Source organism: Canis lupus, chromosome 15 (assembly GCF_011100685.1).
Source record: "Canis lupus familiaris isolate Mischka breed German Shepherd chromosome 15, alternate assembly UU_Cfam_GSD_1.0, whole genome shotgun sequence".
Classification (NCBI taxonomy): domain Eukaryota; kingdom Metazoa; phylum Chordata; class Mammalia; order Carnivora; family Canidae; genus Canis; species Canis lupus.
In genome coordinates, this window is record NC_049236.1 from 63,268,134 (window position 1) to 63,287,686 (window position 19,553).

At 51.7% G+C, this 19,553-nt stretch overlaps 1 protein-coding gene across 3 annotated transcripts in view; it reads right to left on the reverse strand.

Moving 5' to 3' along the window:
• SPOCK3 (SPARC (osteonectin), cwcv and kazal like domains proteoglycan 3) overlaps positions 1–18,203 on the reverse strand; it is a 404,892-nt gene extending 386,689 nt beyond the window's left edge. For 2 of the 3 annotated variants that reach the window (XM_038559156.1, XM_038559155.1), the window contains exon 1: positions 18,024–18,203. In XM_038559156.1, coding sequence (XP_038415084.1) covers positions 18,024–18,203 — 180 coding nt within the window. The remainder of the gene's footprint in view (positions 1–18,023) is intronic. The other variant, XM_038559157.1, reaches the window with a different exon arrangement.
• Between the last annotated feature and the right edge of the window lie 1,350 nt (positions 18,204–19,553).

Here is a 19,553-nt window from a genome sequence, read left to right on the forward strand (position 1 = left end):
AAAAAAAACACATCAGGATCTATAATGTATTTCAGAGCATTTGTATCTTTTTAATAGGAGTTTTCCAAATGATTGTCCTTAACACTATTTTTATTATAAAATCAGGTTAAGTTTCCTTTCAGTAGATGCTCTTCCAGAGAAAATCAATCTGCATACGGTTCCCTTCGATACAAGAGCACACACGGTGAACGGATGAATCACTGGAGTCTTAAGGGCAGTTACCTACCAATGTTTCCCTGGGAGTCTCATTTTTAGGCAGTTTGAGTTTCGACAGCAGGTGGGGACATCCTTTTCCTCGCTCTGGAGCCTTGCCGCGAGCTGGCTGACTTCTGGGACAACTCACGGCAAAAATCCAGAGCCTCCAGGTGACACTTTCCTGGTGATGCAGACCAGAGCAAAGAGGCGTCGCGTGTGGCACGGCGACCCTTGCTGATATGCTTTTTCTTCCTTTTTTTGAAAACTAGTGCTCAAACCTGGCGGTGAAAATCAACCCTGTTCTTTTAAAATAAATTAGAGCTCAAATACACAAACGGGGTATTTAGGAAAGACCATGTGGAACGAACACAAGATCTGTAAGTGGCATGCTAAAAAATAAAAAAATAAAAAAAATAAATAAATAAATAAAATAAAAATAAATAAGTAGATAAATAAATAGATAAATAAATAGATAAATAAATAAATAAATAAATAAATAAATAAATAACTGTGGGGGAAAAATAAGATAAAATGTTCATGATAGCATCTGGGTTTTGATTTCTTTGTTAAAGCCCCGCGGCTGGCCTGGAGGGAGCCAGCGGACCTCTGTCCACGGCCCGGACCCTGGTTCCAGGAGGGTCCCGGCCGCAGCGCTGGGCCCCAGGCACAGCCCTCGAGGTCGCAGGCTGTCCCCACGGGCCTCCTGCCTCTCTGGGCGGCCACAGCGGGCTCTCATGCCAGGGCAGGTGCACGGGGCCCACGAGGGGCAGGTAGTGACGCGGGACCAGGGGCGACTGGGTTCCACCAGCGGGGACAGCGCGGGACCCAGAAAGCAGCAGGGAAACAAATATGCTGCGAGGAGGCCCGCGGGCTCCTGGCTTTGAGACTGGGTGACAGGGGGCTGGCCGATCAGGCCGGCACCGTCCAGGGCCTGGAGACCTGGGTCCGCCCCCTCGAGGGCCCCCCAGGCCAAACTGCCAGGTGGGCACGGCCACCCCCCATGGGACCTGTCATCCCAATGCCGCAGGACAGCACACCGGGCTCTGCAGTGACCGCTCGTCCCGAGCACAGCCGGGGGCGCCGAGCGGAACCACGTCTCTGCCCTTAGACCCCTGACGAACAGCCTTCCTCCGAGTGTGCTTCGAGGTGTTCAAAGAGCTTAGGATAACCGACGGGCCCAGGCCCCCCTCCCTGTGAGATGACGACACGGGTACGCAGGGCCTCACTGCGTGGGGCTCCCACGGCTCACACCACACACGGTCATCCCCCGCGCAGGGCGTTTACGGTCACCGCGACGCGCGGTCCTCCTCTGGAACGCAGGCACCCACCAAGGCGAGTTGTTGAGCACAGCCGCAAACCATCAGAGCTATCACTCCGGGAAGCTCTTTGACGAATGAAGCTTTAAATGCTACAGACAGGCCAAGCCCGAAAACAGGAAGGCCCTGAACAGGTCTAGCCTACGTGACAGACGATGATGTGAGCCAGGGACGAGTGAATTAGTGGTGTGGGCCAGGCCGAGGGGGTTAGGGACGTGGGCCGGGCCAATGGGGTTAGGGACGTGGGCTGGGGCCGAGGGGGTTAGGGACGTGGGCCGGGCCAATGGGGTTAGGGACGTGGGCCGGGCCAATGGGGTTAGGGACGTGGGCTGGGGCCGAGGGGGTTAGGGACGTGGGCCGGGCCAATGGGGTTAGGGACGTGGGCTGGGGCCGAGGGGGTTAGGGACGTGGGCCGGGCCAATGGGGTTAGGGACGTGGGTCGGGGCTGAGGGGGTTAGGGACGTGGGCTGGGGCCGAGGGGGTTAGGGATGTGGGTCGGGTCCAAGGGGGTTAGGGACGTGGGCCAGGCCGAGGGGGTTAGGGATGTGGGTCAGGGCCAATGGGGTTAGGGACGTGGGCCGGGCCAATGGGGTTAGGGATGTGGGCTGGGGCCGAGGGGGTTAGGGATGTGGGTCGGGGCCGAGGGGGTTAGGGACGTGGGCCGGGCCAATGGGGTTAGGGACGTGGGCTGGGGCCGAGGGGGTTAGGGACGTGGGCCGGGCCAATGGGGTTAGGGACGTGGGTCGGGGCCGAGGGGGTTAGGGACGTGGGCTGGGGCCGAGGGGGTTAGGGATGTGGGTCGGGTCCAAGGGGGTTAGGGACGTGGGCCAGGCCGAGGGGGTTAGGGATGTGGGTCAGGGCCAATGGGGTTAGGGACGTGGGCCGGGCCAATGGGGTTAGGGATGTGGGCTGGGGCCGAGGGGGTTAGGGATGTGGGTCGGGGCCGAGAGGGTTAGGGACGTGGGCCGGGTCAAAGGGGTTAGGGATGTGGGCTGGGACCGAGGGGGTTAGGGACGTGGGCTGGGGCCGAGGGGGTTAGGGACGTGGGTCGGGGCTGAGGGGGTTAGGGACGTGGGCCAGGCCAAGGGGGTTAGGGACGTGGGCCAGGCCGAGGGGGTTAGGGATGTGGGCCGGGCCAATGGGGTTAGGGATGTGGGCTGGGGCCGAGGGGGTTAGGGATGTGGGTCGGGGCCGAGAGGGTTAGGGACGTGGGCCGGGTCAAAGGGGTTAGGGATGTGGGCTGGGACCGAGGGGGTTAGGGACGTGGGCTGGGGCCGAGGGGGTTAGGGACGTGGGTCGGGGCTGAGGGGGTTAGGGACGTGGGCCAGGCCAAGGGGGTTAGGGACGTGGGCCAGGCCGAGGGGGTTAGGGATGTGGGCCGGAGCGGAGCACCCCGGAGCCTGTCTGCAGACTCGGGAGGCACTGCAGAGAAGGCACCCCCAGGCAGGGTGCCAGCCGACGGCTCCATCCCAGGGCCCCGGGGTCCCAGCCCAAGGCGGTCGCCCAACTGACTGGGCCACTCACTGAAAACAGAGCCTCTCGGCAGAGCCGCAGGTGAGGACAGTCGCAGGGTCCCTGGAAATGCGTCTCCTGCGTGACTCGGGTGGGTGCTAAGTCATCACCGCGGAGCGAGTCTCGCAGGCCTGATGTCGCGCTCACAGGCCTTCAGGGCAAGGGTCCGCTGCCCTCCGTTCTGGGTCCCTTCACTCCGGGTCATCCGGGGCTGTGCCCGGGGACTGGCTTCAGGAGGAGGCTGCAGAAGTAAGCGCTACCATCGAACGGCAATATTACAGGGAGACTTAAAATGCCACAAAAAAGGTCAGAGCAGAGAAATAAACTTGTAGGCCACACTAAATACACACATAGACTGCCCTATTGTAATTATCGCCTTATTCCAAATATCCCATTACTCCAAAGTTTGTTAAGGAGAATCTGAATCTCCTTAACTAGCAGTCTTTATCTACAAAGTTATTATTTCAGTTAAAATCATAATATGTTATAATATATGTAACATATTGAATATTCGCTATAAAAATATATTAAAGTACAAGAATTTGGAGGATATGCTACTTTGAATTCTTATGACATGCGTAATCCCATCACCATACGTTCTTTACATCGCTTATTTTGCTTTCTGTGTGATTTAGCCAATATCTATATATTTAAGACAGAAGCTTAGTAATGAACCTATAACGTATGTTCATTTTAAAAATCAATCTTAGCTGTTTATAGATATTGGATGATTTTATGTGATACCAATATCGCTATGTCACGGTAAGACTCAAACTGGAATTCTTATCACGCCAGGTGACAGGAAGTTACTGAAATGTATAGTTTCACTCAAGTAAATAATATTAAAAAAAAAAGTTGAATTCACAAAACACAATAAAGGGGGGGTTTGTTTTTCTCAACCTCAAATGCAAATCAGGAACCTCACAACCTAGTTCTACGGCAAAAAAAGCAAAAGTCGAATTGCTTATTCAAGTAGAAGAATTAAGAACAAAGACGTTTGATCATACCTCAGAGCCTCTGGCCTTAAAAGCCCCACTGCTTGCAGGGCTGTGCACAAAGCCCCATTCCTGAGGGGCGGCGGGGAGGAACCTGAAGGTCACCCAAGGACACGCAGGCGCCGCCCGCATCCCCGAGGCGCCTGCGGCCAGTGACCGGGCCTTGGATGAGGTTCGAGGTCTCACCAGGACCCTGACCCTGGTCCGGGGCCGCAGGGTGCACACCTCCTGGGGCGCCCTCGCAGCGCGGCCGGCCAGGGCACCGTCCCCAGGGGGCGGCAGCAGGTGGCCCGCGGCCATCAAGCACAGCAGGTCTGAAAGGAGACTCCCCGACCTCCGTCACTGGCCGACACACGCCGTGGTCTCCAGGATGTTGACACGTGGCACACGGCATAGGCTCAACATCGAATTCTTTTGCAAATACTTCTTATTCCCCCAAAACAATGTGCAGCACTTACTTCCCCCCATCTCTACTGCGCACTTGCTACTAGAACTAAACATGTTATTTCCCATTGGCGATGTTCCCGTGTTTAAAAAACAAAGAAAAATTGACCCGGGGAAATGTGGGAAAGAAAAAAGAAAAAAACAAACAAACAAAAAAAAAACACCTTTCAGTTCTGAAACTGACTTTAAATGGCAATGACATTAGTTGATAGAGTCGGTGTGTTCATTCACGAGAGTCTGCGGTGGGGGGGGGGGGGGTACTGACATGTGCCGGTCGCTGTCATCGGCCTAAGGTTCCTTCCAAATTTCACGGCTTCCCAACAGGCACTTCTTGTGCCTTAAGTCACAAAGTTTCGGGAAGTACAACGGTTCTTTAAAGCCATAAACCGTGCAGCGTCTCAATCCCAAGAAATTATATTTCACTCAAAAGAAAATTTGCTTCGACGGCGCTGCCTACCGTCCGTTGACCAACGTCCTAGACGAGTCCTGCCTCAAGGAATGCTCACGTGAGATGAATCTGACGGCCCCGAGGGAGTGTGTACAGAGTATGGGATGTGCCAAGGGCACCTCAGTTCCTGGAAGACCGGGAGGTTGCCTATAACCTCAGACTGCACCGTAGGCCGCAGAAGGCCTAGAAATACTCCCCTGATATCCTAAACCCGGTTCTACAGCAGATGCTACAGCACGTGCCCAAGCAATTAGCATCCAGAGTGCCCTGTGTAAATGTTTTGAAAGTCCCAAAGTAGCCTGATGATAGAAAAGTAAGAGTGTCGTGACGAAGGGACTATCAAACTACTATATTTAGGAGCTCCAGCTAGTAAGCATTTTTGCCAATTTAGGAAGATAAAGCCCTATGATGCTTTTTTTTTTTTTTTTTTATATTTGGAGACACAATTAGATTAAGTTGTTGCATTTTTAGTCCCACTCCCTCTTTCAATCCTGCTAAATAAATGGGCCTTTCCTTATGCTAAGAATTTAAAAAAAAAATCCTAAAAAAAACCAATAAAATAAAATAAAATAAAATAAAATAAAATAAAATAAAATAAAATAAAATAAAATAAATAAAATAATAAAATAAAATAAAATAAATAAAATAAAATAAAATAAAATAAAATAAAATAAAAATAAAATCCTACAGAATTATCTGGAACACTCAACGTGTTCGAAAATTGACCATATAAATGTATTTTGATTTCTATCAGACTGTTCCATAGAACCACTTATTTCACATACTTAGTATAAAAGCTAGCATCAAATAAGTTCATTATTACTTGACTTTAATCAATGCAAAACACAGAAATCACCGAATCTTGTTCACTCCATGTTTTCTTCAGTCTGGCAGCTACTTAATTTTGCTTGCAAAACTCTAAAAACGGAGAACCTACTTTCAGTGAAATAGTTCACACTCAATGACTTCAATGAAGTTCTTGATGGAAAAATTTCCGGAATGTATGTAAACAACAAAATTGTTCTAAAAGCTAGAAACACGATAACCTACCTTGTGTTCTGAGGAAGTTTCATTTCTTTTTAAGTCCACAGAATTATACTCAACATGGAACACATAGAAAAATGAGTGACCTGCTATGGACGGAAACCGGTAGGTTCCCTCAGCGCCCAGTGGACACTGATGACACTTGTTTATATGTGATAATAGTGCGTGAACTCCCAGTATTTAATTGTAAGAAATAATTCCTTTTCCTTATCCACATTCATCTACTTTGAAAATCTATCTACAACTGTAAGGGGCGAAAGTCGGGCACAATGAGGCCTGACAGTTCTCAAATGAGTTGTACTCGTGAGCCAAATAACACCTATTGTAAGCACAATTAATAGCCTTTTTTTTAATTAATAGTCTTTTTAACAGCCACTCCTGCCTACCCAAGATATTCAGAATTTCATTGTGACATCAAAAGAATCACTAATAAAAATGCCAATCGTGTGCAACTGCCATAGGTAGTATGCCTGTAGGGATAAATACTACTCTTTGAACAATACTGTGCTTTTTGTTCACTAATAGGACTTCCTCTAAAACTCATGAAAGGCGGGCTACTAGAAGTCCTCAACTGTAGCTTCACGATACAATTATCAGATCATAGTGAAATCACCATCATTTTGTATAAGAGAGGCTCCCTCAATGGTTGTGATAAAAACTCCAGATCTTTACCAATTTATTGGTTTAGCAGAGATGAAAATATAGCTATTGTCACCATTAAAGAAAAACCAAATATAACATTTCAAAAGCAAGAGAAACAATTTTAGTTATTGGTAACAACTCATTCCAAGTGCCCAAATGTTGGTAAATAAGAACAAACACGAACATGATATTTAGAGCTAGAGAAAGTAGGTTCGAAATCTCACTAATCTTGGCAGATTAGGTTTATTGAAACTAAATAATCCCATTTATAAAAGGAGATTAATAATGCCTACTATTGAAAGGTTATACTAAAAAAAAAAAAAAACTTCCATTGAAAAGTGGGCAGTTCTTAAAAAACAATGTAAGAGAGAATTACCACATGACCCAGCAATCCCAATTCTGAGTATATATCAAAAAAAATTGAAGGTAAGATCTTGGAGAGAGATTTGCACGCCCACGCTCACAGCAGCGTTTCTCGCAGTAGCTGATGCGTGGAAGGCATCCACGTGCCCGTCGGTAGATGAAGGGATGGATCAACGTGGTCTGCACACACAAGAAACATCATCTGCTCAGCGATTAAAAGAAAGAAAATCCTGCCATTTGCAATAACGTGGATGAACCTTGCAGGCGTTACGCTCAGTGAAATAAACCAGCCACCAAAAGACAAAACCACACGATTCCACTCACAGAAGATACCCAAAGCCGTCAAATTAATAGACAACAGAAGATAAAAGGGCGATTGCCGGAGGCTGGGAGGGGGGAGATTGGGGAGTTGCTGTGTAATACGTAGAGCTGCAGTTTTGCAAGATGAAAACGTTCTGGATAGTGGTGACGCACAGTGTGGATACATTCAGCACTAGTGGATTATGTACTTGAAATGGATATGGTAAATGGGGCATTACGTCTTTTTTTTACTACAATTAAAAATAAGATACTTCTTAAAGATCATTCTAAATGGAATAATAAAGCACCTGGCGGAGCAGACCTCCCAGAACTGCATTACGGACCAGGAAGCATTATGGTGCAGTGAAGCAGAGGGTATGGTGCGGAGTGAAGTCAGTCCATCAGAGCAAGACAATGATCGTATGACCTCACTCATGTGTGGGATTAAAGAAACAAAACAGGGGATCAGAGGGGAAGGGAGGGGAAAATACAGACAAAATCAGAGGGGGGGGCAAACATAATAGATTCCTAATCATAGGAAACAGACTGAGGGTTGCTGGAGGGGTGGGGGAGGATGGGGTCACTGGGTGCCGGGCCTCAAGGAGGGCACCTGATGGACTGAGCACCCGGTGTTACGTGCAACTGAGGAATCACCGAACTCTGCCTCTGAAACTACCTCTACCTTTAAAGAGTTGCATATTTAAATAGCGTGACTTTAAAATCAATGTTTCTAATGAAACAGTCACAAAAACGTAATATCGGATGTATTTAATTATCCCTGTTTTACAATAAGAACGATGACATTGGCTAAAAATACTCAAAGCACACAAATGCCACCTAAAAAAGGAATCTACCTCACTCAAATTCTAAAGATTTTTTTTTTTTTAATGTGTGATTACTTTTAAAACTATTAAATGGGCCAATGAAGTATCATGGTGCCATTTCCAAAGGAAGAAATAAAAATGTATATTGGGCCCTAATCCCTAGATTCTAAGTAGACAAATCAGCTGTAAATGCTCAGAAGTGGGAGCCAATTTTATTACGTTATTTCTTGGATAAAGTCAGCAGCTTGCAAGTAGGATACCGAGAGTCAGGTGATCTCCTATGGAAGAATGTGGAGGCAAGCATCATCCTTCGGAAGAACTTCTACGACTTAAAGGCAAAACGGGAAAAATAAATTAATAAAAAATAAAATAAGACAAAAGGCAAAGTGGTTTTATGAAGAATCTTTACCTCTCTACCTTGTGTATTTGTATGCTATGTTACCAATTATAAGACATTCTAAGTGTCAGCAAAAGATTAAGCAAAAATCACCTAATTGCTTGTAAAATAATCGAGCTACGAATAGATAAATAAATATATATATACATATATATATATGAAAGAAAAATAAAAACTAAAGTTTTCATTTTGCAAGTATGAGGAAGGATTCAAGGAACTCTTAAAAAGTAAAAGAAACCCAACAAAATAGTGCAATTTACTATCTCGGCTTAGGATCCAGGCAAGGAGCTCGGCCGTCCACGACGTCAAGAAACAAACTCAAAGGCATGAAGCTCCTATGGAGGCTTCCGGAAAATCTTACTTTGCACATCATCTTGCAACTCCCCCTCCCTCCGCCCCCAATATACAAATGTTAAGGAGATTATTTCCTTCACTTCCGGGACTAAGCTGCATGGATCCAGCAGCAGCGTCATCTCCAGTATCCCAAGAAAAGGAATTGTGCCTTAATCATTCTTCCCCCTTTTTTAGTTTTTCCCTGCATTAGAGGCAATACAACCTGGTATAGAGAGGAGCCTGTCTTACAACTAAGGGGAACAACAAGTTAATTCTAATTCTTTCCCACCAATCACTTTACCTACCTGGAACCACGACCAAAGATCCGCAATAAATAAATAAATAAATAAATAAATAAATAAATAAATAAATAATAAATTTTAAAAAAAGGTCTCGCAGAAGGTAAGATAATGCTCAATGACTTCCCTAGGAACAGGACGGGTCACCAGATGAGGACGGCTTTCCTTAGAAACCCATGTGGATGCTCGTGTTGGGTGTGACCTCGGCATGTCCTCTTGGGTCTCGGCGGCCAGCCCCCCGTGGGCTCCCACACCAGGACCCCTGGATACTGATGCGCCTGTTCTTCTCGGACTAGAGGCAGAGGGAACGTCTGAAAGTGGGGAGCGAGCAAGACAGAAGCAAAGCAAACAACAGAAATGGGCGAAAACTCCTTATGGGCACAGGCAATGATCCCCAGAGACGTGGAGATGCATGAAAGGGACAGAGGTCACTGGCAGTGTCCTGGCGGCACCAGGCCTTGCCTCCTCTCCTCGACTGCTACTCCTTTTCCATCAGAGGTGATGTCCGTCCCGCTCGCTGTCGGCCGCTGCGGCCATGGCACGGAGCACACGTCCGTGACACACACGGGAGGCACACGTGACCCCTGCAGGGAACTTGGAGGGCAAACCGTCTGCCCCGGGCTCTTGGCTCCTTCATGCTGGACGGGGACCAGCAACATGGGACAGAAAACACCGAGAGCGGCCCTAAAACTGCAGCCCCGGCCGGCTCGCTTCGCCAAGCTCTCTTCACCCATCCCATCCCACGCCCAGGAAATAAAATTCTCTATTAGCTCAGGCGTGTTTGTTCTGCGCCCCTGTCCTGCAACACACGCACTGGCAAAGTCAGCGATGAATCTGGATTATCTCCAAAAGATCCGGACTCGCCACCCAACCGTTCAATGGAGTAGTTGAAAGGCGGGGAGACAGGGGTGTTTAACATCACACAGTAGGTGGCAGAAAGTATTTAAAGACTTCAGAGCAAAATTTTATAGGGTCAGAGAGGAACTGCAGGAAAAGCCTGGGCCGGGTGGGCCGAGGGAGAGCCACGATGCACCTAAGCACCTGGACTTACGGTCACCACCCTGCACGCGAACGTGCAGCGGGGGCGCAGCATCCCCACGTTACTGCATTCTGGAACGTATGGACCACACCAGTTCTGGGCTTGAAACCTTATATTTCAGATGGAATTAAATTTTCATTGGCATTATAGAACTGGGCAGAGGTCAGAAACGGAAACGGTCAGCAGGCAGCAACGCGGCGCTAACTGCCTTTTCTGAAGGGCTGTCCGAATGGCAATGCACGCTTGACACAATGCTCCTTTATTCATTGAACATTTCTCTAATGCTGACGCTGAGCCTGTCCCTATGCCAATGCTAGCTGGACTCTAGGATTTATGTTTTTACGATGTATTTATTTATGAGAGCGACCGAGAGAGAGTGAGCGGGAGCAGGAGCGGTGGAGGGAGGGAAAGAACCCCAAGCGGGCTCCACCTCACAGCTCAGGATCCGATCCGAAACCCAGAGTCAGACCCTTAACCAACTGTACCACCCAGCAACCCCCCCCCGGGGCTGTAGGATTTTCCTGGGGAAAGTCGATCATCCGTAACTGCAGAGTCCTGAGCTTAGTGAGGAGCAGAATCTGTAAACTAGGAGAGGTAGAAAGAATAAATATAAAAAAAAAAAAAAAGGAAAGGGTTTTCCTACATGGAGAAATGCACATAAATACTCCAAGAGCTTATAGGGGTTGAGTGGTGTGTGGAGAAGGTTCACAGATCAGACTTAATTAGAAAATTAATACATAAAATATAGTAATTCTAGCACAGATCTTGAAAACTGAAGTCGCACAAGGACATACGTGTTACCCTGAGTCAGGATCCTGAGAGCTGAGAGCCGTCCCACCGCGGTCATCGTACGAGTGGGAAAGTGGGCACCTCGTGGCGATCGATGCACGATGTTCTGTTGGTGTATCGGGCGCAAAGCTCAGGCATGTGACCCCAAGTCAGCCGACTTCCCGTAAGAACCAGAAAGGTACGTAGTGAGCACACGTGAAACAGCCAAGGAGACGGTGCTGGCAACCTCTGAAATGCAGGGAACTTCACCAGGAAAAGAGAATCTAAGAAGATCCCAAAACCATGATGGGTCACATACCTTGAAGACGCACCCCCCCGCCCCGCCACTTGCGGCTTTCCGTGCCTGCAAGTGCACCGGGATGCAGCCCCCCTTCCATTGGGACGAAGCCCTCCTTCCACCGGGATGCACTCCCCCTTCTAGGAGGCTGCACTCCCCAGCAGCTCCCTACCAGAGCCAGAGCCAGAGACCTCAGAGGGTCGCTACGACCCTACAATGACTCTCTGCTGGAACGAACCCAAGCACATGGCCGGAATCCTGTGCTCCATCCAGCTGGGGTCTGATAAGGCGACACCCCTTCTAGGGGACAGTCCCTTTCCAGAAATCAGCAGGTCCCCGCCTATTCTCTGACCTGCCTTCCTCACCTGACGTCTCCCTGGATGAAACCAATCTTAGATCCAGGCTGCACCGCGCCCCCTGCCCACCTGGGACCGGGTGCCAGGGACGGGGCAGGACGCCGCAGGGGGCCCAGCGCTTCCCTTACAGCCACTGCCTCCCCTGATGACTGTTCGAATGACATAACCGGTTTGAACAATCGCTGAATATAGAAAACTAGTGTCTGCTACGGTCTGTACCGGGCCTCACTGCAAACCCGTGCACCAGATATGCCCTATACGCTTCCCTGGATTCCTACACAGAGCGTCCCGTAGTCATCGAAACACCAAAGGAGAATGAGAAAGATCAAAAGAGAGAAAAGACTTGCGGGAAGAACGGTCAAGGGCAAGCCCACGCGCTCAACTCAACAAAATACAGGTAACGGCGGCGACCACAGTTGAGAATGTGCGAAACACTACAAGTTCACTATTTTAAAAATCAGAATTAGATTTTTATTCTTGATGAAGGGTTCCTGAACGAAGAGAATGGCGCTTATTTAACTCTCCAGTTTCTCCGATTTCTAATGACCCTTTATTTTTGCCACGTATTGCCGAAAAGTCAAGTGGTGGGGTTTTCCCTTCCTCCTATTAACACACGCTCCGACGGTAACCACTTCACAATACGCATGGATATGAAAGCGTCACGTCGCACAACTTAAATATCTACGATTTCATCAAGGATATCTCAATTAGGAAAATTAATTTTGAGAAAAGGCACCACAAAGGACAGGCCCTCACGCTAAGGGTATCTGGACGGTCAGGAAACAGAACTGGGCGCATTATAACTCTAAGTACCGCAAGAGTGTTCTTTAAAGATTCTGCTTGAATTTTAACACCATTTATTTTTTTTTTCAATTTTTTTAAGATTTATTTATTTATTTATGATAGACACACACAGAGAGAGAGAGAGAGAGAGAGAGGCGGAGGAGGGAGAAGCAGGCTCCGTGCCGGGAGCCCGACTCAGGACTCGATCCCAGGACTCCAGGATCGCGGCCTGAGCCGAAGGCAGGTGCTCAACCGCTGAGCCCCCCGGGGATCCCATTTTAACGCCTTTCAAAGCAATGACATGCTTTACTCGGAGTAGGCCTAGGAACCCACTGTTCATTGGCTGACTGATAGCAGAAAAAGCTGATAAGACTCCGGGGGGCTTTACTCGTTGTAGCCACTAAGTGCCTCCCGCCCCTCAAATAAGCCATAGGCTCCACTAGGATGAATCCTCAACTCAGATGTGAAAAGGAAATAAAAAGAAAAAAAAAAAAAGTTAAGAAAGGTTATCTTATTATCCCAAATATCCAAATCAGGCATTTTAAAAAGTCAACTTGTAATGTAAATGCCTCTGAGACACTTAAACCTGTATTTTACGTGCTCCCGATCCTTTACATGTCCTTTAGCTTAAGGTTGATTCCTTTTAAAGTCACATTGTAAAAAAAAAAAAAAAAAAAAAAAAAAAAAAAAAAAAAAAGCAATAATAAAAAAATAAAATAATTTAAAAATAAATAAAGTCGCATTGTAAGACTTTATCATTGCTCTCAAGATACCCAAAGGGCTGTAAAAACTATGTGAGGAATGAGCAGAAACAAGCTGATTGTGGGTTTAGCAAGAAGAATGGCAACCAGTTCTTGAAACAATGTTCAAAACGAGCCCCAGATTTTCATGTGTCTGTTTGGGAAGAGGCTGGGGTTGTGGTTATGATTTTAAGACTTGTTTTTTAGAGGGGTTTGGGTTCACAGAAAAATTGAGAGCTTTCCCACACAGCTCAGGCCACCACAGAAGCGCAACCTCCCCAGTTCCAAGCCCCCACCCCACCCCCCGGTGCTCGTTCCTCACGATGGATGAATCTACATCCACACTCGGTCTACAGTTCACCTGAGAGCTATAACCCTGTGCTCCATCCCCCTGGGGGCTGATAAGGCGACACCCCTTCTAGGGGACAGTCCCTTTCCAGGCATCAGCAGGTCCCCGCCTATTCTCTGACCTGCTTTCCTCACCTGACGTCTCCCTGGACGACGTGCTTTCTATGGGTTTGGACAAATGTATAATGATACGTATCACCCATCATACAGAGTATTGTCACTGCCCTAAAAATCCTCTGTGCTGCACCTGCTCATGCCTCCTCCCACCTACTCCCCCCCCCCCCGGGAATTTTTATCGGAAAAATAAATGTAATCAGAAGTATTTGCATGTCAATGCAGGGGTACGGTTCTCATTTTGTGAGGTATCTGAAATCAGCAAGGCCATCATTGCCGCTTACGTTTATTATATTGCTTCCACCATATACTATCTTTATTTTTTTTGTCATTCTTAATTACAACATGGACTTTAGTGAAGCCATAATATTTAAGATTGATAAAGGTATGACGTCACTCATCAATTAACTCATTGGCTTCTAAATTCCTTGCTCATTTTCACATGATTAAGGATATGATTTAATTGATTTATAAAACACAAATATTTGAAATGTGAACTATATAGACCATTTGATTCAGAAGCTAATGATTTTTGTTTTCTTGTAATGATCTCGATTTTCAATTCTCCTAATAGGCGTGTGTATGTTTACACATGCTGAAGGAATTCCCCACACCTGTTCCGGGTAAAGGTACTATTCCCACAATTGCTCCACTGGGGAATCTTGTGTGCCTGATTTTACCACTACTCACTTAAGCTAAAAAAAGAGTAAATGTCATGTAACCAGCCTATCTACTAGATATAGCCTGTTGGTGGAAGTTTTTTGTTTGTTGCCTTTATTCTATTTTATTTATTTATTTTTGGCTTTATTTTAAAATCACACAATTATACCCTGAACATAACATTCTAGGTCTATCTGCAACACTTATTTTTAAATGAGTTGACTTCTCTATACCTTTAAATTTAACTTTTTCTTAAAACATAGGGGTCAGAATATCCACAAGAGTTTTTATACTGACAAATATGTTAATGACTTTCAAAAGGATAAGCTTTCTGTCTATATAATGACGTTCTGTATACTTTAAAGGTCAACAAAACTTTACTCAAAGAGCACTCCTAGTATAAAGTGGTCAAAATTATTTGAAGTTTCCTCTGTGTTAAGCTTGACTGTGGTTTAATTATTTCTCTGCGATTTACATTGAGGAAATTGAGAAAATGATTCTTCAGCAGCAGGGCTTCCTATGTTCATCTATTCTCACATAATCCTTCCTATCCATGCTCCAAGTTTCTAAAACTGTATTATATATAACATAGTCATATATTTATATTGCACATAATATAAAAACTGCATTTATCTTAAAATCATTCAATTAAAACATAATGATGGATTGCATTTTCAAATATCACTCGAAATAGCTTCCAAATATAATTCAAAAGACGATACAGTTCAAAGGTTCACTAAGAAATCACTTGTAAAATAATGTTGATTGTGTAAAATAGTCACAAGAAGAAAGGTAAAGGTTAATTCTAATCTTGGTTATTGCGTAGGCATTCCAAAGCTTTTTTTTTTTTCTTTTTGTAAATAAAATTATATTCTTTATGAGAGAAAACTAAACAAGTACTTTGGTTAAATTGTTTCTAAAAGAAGAGGCTGATTTCCTTGTTTCTTTGCCTTCACATGAACTATGCAAATCTATCACCTAAGATATCAATGCTGATGCAGAACGTTTAAAGGTAGAGTCACGCAGCACAAACGTATTTCAAGCAACGCCTCACAACCACGGGCTTCCAGATGAAAATGAGAAAAATTAACAGTATCTTAAAAGACACAGGAAAAACAAAGTTATGAAGCCAATGATCCCCCAAAAAGGGAAAAACAATCTGTACATTAGCAGGGCGGTGGATGGTCTAAATGCGCATCCGGATTATGCATTCTGAGTGGGGGAGTCTCGCATCCGCAGACATCTTATGCTAAATGAGCAACAGGTGGTTAAAAGGGGGAAGAAAACACTTCTCCATGCCCTCCAGAAGTTATTGTCACAAAAACATAATTATCTTACTAAAGTGGCAAGGCTACAACCTGATATACTTTTTAAATAGGTAATTATTGTATTTTCATTATTTCATGTGCTTCAAAACATATCTGCTAAAAAAAATTTCGGAAAAAAATAAAAAATAAAAAATCGGTAGATCCTTTATTTAACATATACTTTTAATGGATTCCCCCCCCCCCCCCCGCCCAGACATCAAGTAAGAATAACTGAAAGTACTATGGCAGTGAAATGCCCTGCTCCGTGTCTATAGAAGCTGCCTAAATGATTCCTGGAATATTTCATTCTTTCAGGCAACCCAGCTTGCTTCCGCAGTTTAAAGCAAACATATTTACAAACTGCCCAAGTATGACTGGCCGCTGTTAATAATTCAAAAACGTAATTTGAATAAAGTAAGAGAACATTAAGATATTGAAGATTTAAAATATATTTTAGAGAAGAAAGCTTTTTATTTCAAAAATTTTCAAGCAGCCATTAAGAAATAAGACGGCATTTTATGAGGCATGATTCAAACAACGATAGAATCTTCAATTTTTTTTTTTTTTTTTTCCAAGTGATGTGATAAGCAGAAATTCTTCCCCAGGTTTAGGAATACCTCATTTGCTTGGTGGCTGGGATTTTTTTACATGGGTTTTTTGAGTTCAACTTTGTACTCGATATTAGCACAAAGTCAAATAGAGCCGGGGCGTAAGGGATGTCACAGAGCCACAGCACCACGTTCGCGAGGCCTCGGGAGCCCGGCCTTAGCCCCTCCGGCGGCAGGAGGGCAGCCCCACCTCTAGCAGCAGGAGCCTCCTCCAGGAACCCCTGCGCTCTTCGGTGCACCCCGGGGGGGGGGGGATCCCCGCCCCAGGGCCCGACCCACCTGGAGCTGGGGAGCTGGACGCCCCGCGGGGGCCCAGCAGGTGCACCGCACGCTCCCCGCCCCAAGAGGCCCAGCAGGTGCACCCGCCCCATCCCCCCCGGGGGGCCGAGCAGGTGCACCACACGCGCCCTGCCCCCCGGTGGCCCAGCAGGTGCACGCTCCCCGCTCCCAGGGGCCCAGCAGGTGCACGCGCCCCGCTCCCCGGGGGCCTAGCAGGTGCACGTGTCCCATCCCCAGGGGCCCAGCAGGTGCACACGCTCCGCTCCCCGGGGGCCCAGCAGGTGCACGCGCTCCATCCCCAGGGGCCCAGCAGGTGCACACGCCCCGCTCTCAGGGGCCCAGCAGGTGCACGCGCCCCGCTCCCCGGGGGCCCAGCAGGTGCACGCGCTCCATCCCCAGGGGCCCAGCAGGTGCACACGCCCCATCCCCAGGGGCCCAGCAGGTGCACGCGCCCCGCTCCCGGGGGGCCCAGCAGGTGCACGCGCTCCATCCCCAGGGGCCCAGCAGGTGCACCTCCCGCCCCGCCCGGGTCCGCGCATCTCCGCGCCGCCGTCGGGGTCCGCAGGACGGTGGGGGGCGGTCACCCGCCGCGGGATCCCCCCTTCCCGCCCCGTGACACCCGCGGCCTGGGCTCGCAGGCGGCCCGTGGCTCTCAGCGGCCGGCGGGGCGGGGAGGGGGGGGAGAGGACCGGCCCGGCCCGCAGGTTCGCGCCCCCGCGCCCCGCTCCGCTCGCCGACCCGCGGGCGACGCCGTCTGCGCTCCAGCTGCGGCCGCGGCTCGGTGCGCGGTGCCGCCGCCTCCCGCCCGGGCCCCTTCCCAGCGCCCCTCAAACTCCTTCGGGGCCGGTCGGCAACGGGATGGAGCCGAGTTGCTGCAGCCCCAGCTCCGGCCCGCGCACCTGCTCAGACCGCTCGGAAGTTGCGGGCGCAGCCGGCGCTCCGCGTGCGACCCCTGCGGGCCGGGGGCGGGGACAGGTGGGGGACGGAGGTGCGGGGGGCTTGGGGAGCAGGGATGCGGGCAGGTGGGGGACGGGGGTGCGGGGACAGGTAGGAGATGGGTCTGTGCGGGGACAAGGGATGGGGGACGGGGGCAGGTGGGGGACGGGGGGTGCAGGGTCGGGGCGGGTGGGGGACGGGAGCAGGTGGGGGACGGAGGGTGCAGGGTCGGGGCAGGTGGGGGACGGGGCAACGGAGGGTGCAGGGTCGGGGCAGGTGGGGGACGGGGCAGGTGGGAGACCGGGGTGCGGGACAGCGGCCGACCCCTCCACTGGGGCGGCCCCCCGAGCCTTCCCCGGGCGCTAGCCTGGCGGGGTCGGCGGAACCGCAACTTCCCCAGCCCCGGAGCCCCGCGCCCCCCAGGTCCCCGTGCATCCCAGGTCCCCGGTGCGCCCCAGGTCCCCGCAGGTCCCCGCTCCCCCCAGGTCCCCGCAGGTCCCCGCTCACCCCCCCAGGTCTCCGCTCCCCCCCAGGTCCCAGGGACCCCCTGTCCCCGCAGGTCCCCGCTCCCCCAGGTCCCCGCAGGTCCCCGCTCCCCCAGCCCCGCGCGAGCGCCGCGGCGGCCCCGGGGGGCGAGCGCGCCCTGCTGTCCGGGGAGGGGCTGCGCGCACTTACGTCTCGGAATCTGTTCCACTGTCCGCCCTCGCGGTCGTACTGGGAGACCGTGGTGAGCCATTGTTGATCGTCCAGGAAATTGCCGCCGTCCGGCCGCCCCCCGGCCGCAGCCCCCGCCGCCGCGGCCCGAGCGCACCAGGCGGCGGCGCAGACCCACAGCACGGCCGCCACCTTGAGCATCTGCGGGAGGAGACACGGGCCGGGCGGGGCAGCGTCAGGCGGGGCCGGGGGCGGGGGTGCCGGCGGGGTCAGGGCGCGGGGCGCGGGGTGCAGGGTGCAGGCGGGGTGCAGGCGGGGTGCACCGACCCGCGCCCCCTCCCCTCCCCCCGCTCGCACGCGCGCGGCCCCGCGGCCCCGGGAGCACAGGCGGCGCGCGGAGGAGGGAGGCCCGGCCGCGGCGGCCCGAGCGAGCGACGCTGCCTCCCCGCGCCTCACCTTGCGGCGGCCTCCGCCTCCCGCTCCCGCGCCCGCTCCCGCTCCCGCGCCCGCCGCCCGCGCAGCCCGCGCCGCCGCCTCCCGAGCAGCCGCTCGCGCCGCCGTCTGGAGCGCTCTCCGGCTCCCGCGCGCTCCCCGCTCCCCGCCCTCCTCCCCTCCCCCCTCCCCCCTCCCCCCTCCCCGCCCCCCCGCGCACCCACCTTCCCTCCGGCCCCGGCCGCGAGCTGCTGTGGACTCGGGCGGCGGCGGGCGCGGCTGCGGCTGCGGCGGTGGCGCCGGCGGTGGCGGTGGCGGTGGCGGTGGCGGTGGCGCAGGACCGTCGTGGCCGCAGCCCCCCCCCCCCCCGGACGCCGCCCGCCCCGCGACCCGGCCCGCGCCCCGCAGCTGCGCGCTCGGACCTGCCCCGGACCTGCCCCGGGAGCCACACGCGAACTTCGCGCCGGAGCCCGCGGACCTCGTGGGCTGAGCCAGCCGGACCCGCCGAGGCGCGCCGAGCCCTGGGGCGCGGCCTCGACGGCGGGCCCAGCCTGGACACCCGGCCCGGTCCGCACCTGCCGCCCCCGCACCTGCGCCCCCGCACCTGCCGCCCCTCGCACCTGCGCCCCCGCACCTGCGCCCCGCACCTGCGCCCCGCGCCTGCCGCCCCCCGCACCTGCCGCCCCCCGCACCTGCGCCCCCGCACCTGTGCCCCGCACCTGCCGCCCCTCGCCCCTGCTCCCCGGCACCTGCCCTCGAGCACCCCGCCGGGACCCCGTCCACACCTGCCACCCCCGCACCTGACCCCCGCACCTGCGCCCCCGCACCTGTGCCTTGCACCTGCCGCCCCTCGCACCTGCCCCCGGCACCTGCCCCCGAGCTCCCCGCCGGGACCCCGTCCACACCTGCCGCCCCCGCACCTGACCCCCCGCACCTGCGCCCCCGCACCTGCGCCCCGCACCTGCCGCCCCTCGCACCTGCCCCCGGCACCTGCCCCCCCCGAGCTCGCCGCCGGGACCCCGTCCACACCTGCCGCCCCCGCACCTGACCCCCCGCACCTGCGCCCCCGCACCTGCGCCCCGCACCTGCCGCCCCTCGCACCTGCCCCCGGCACCTGCC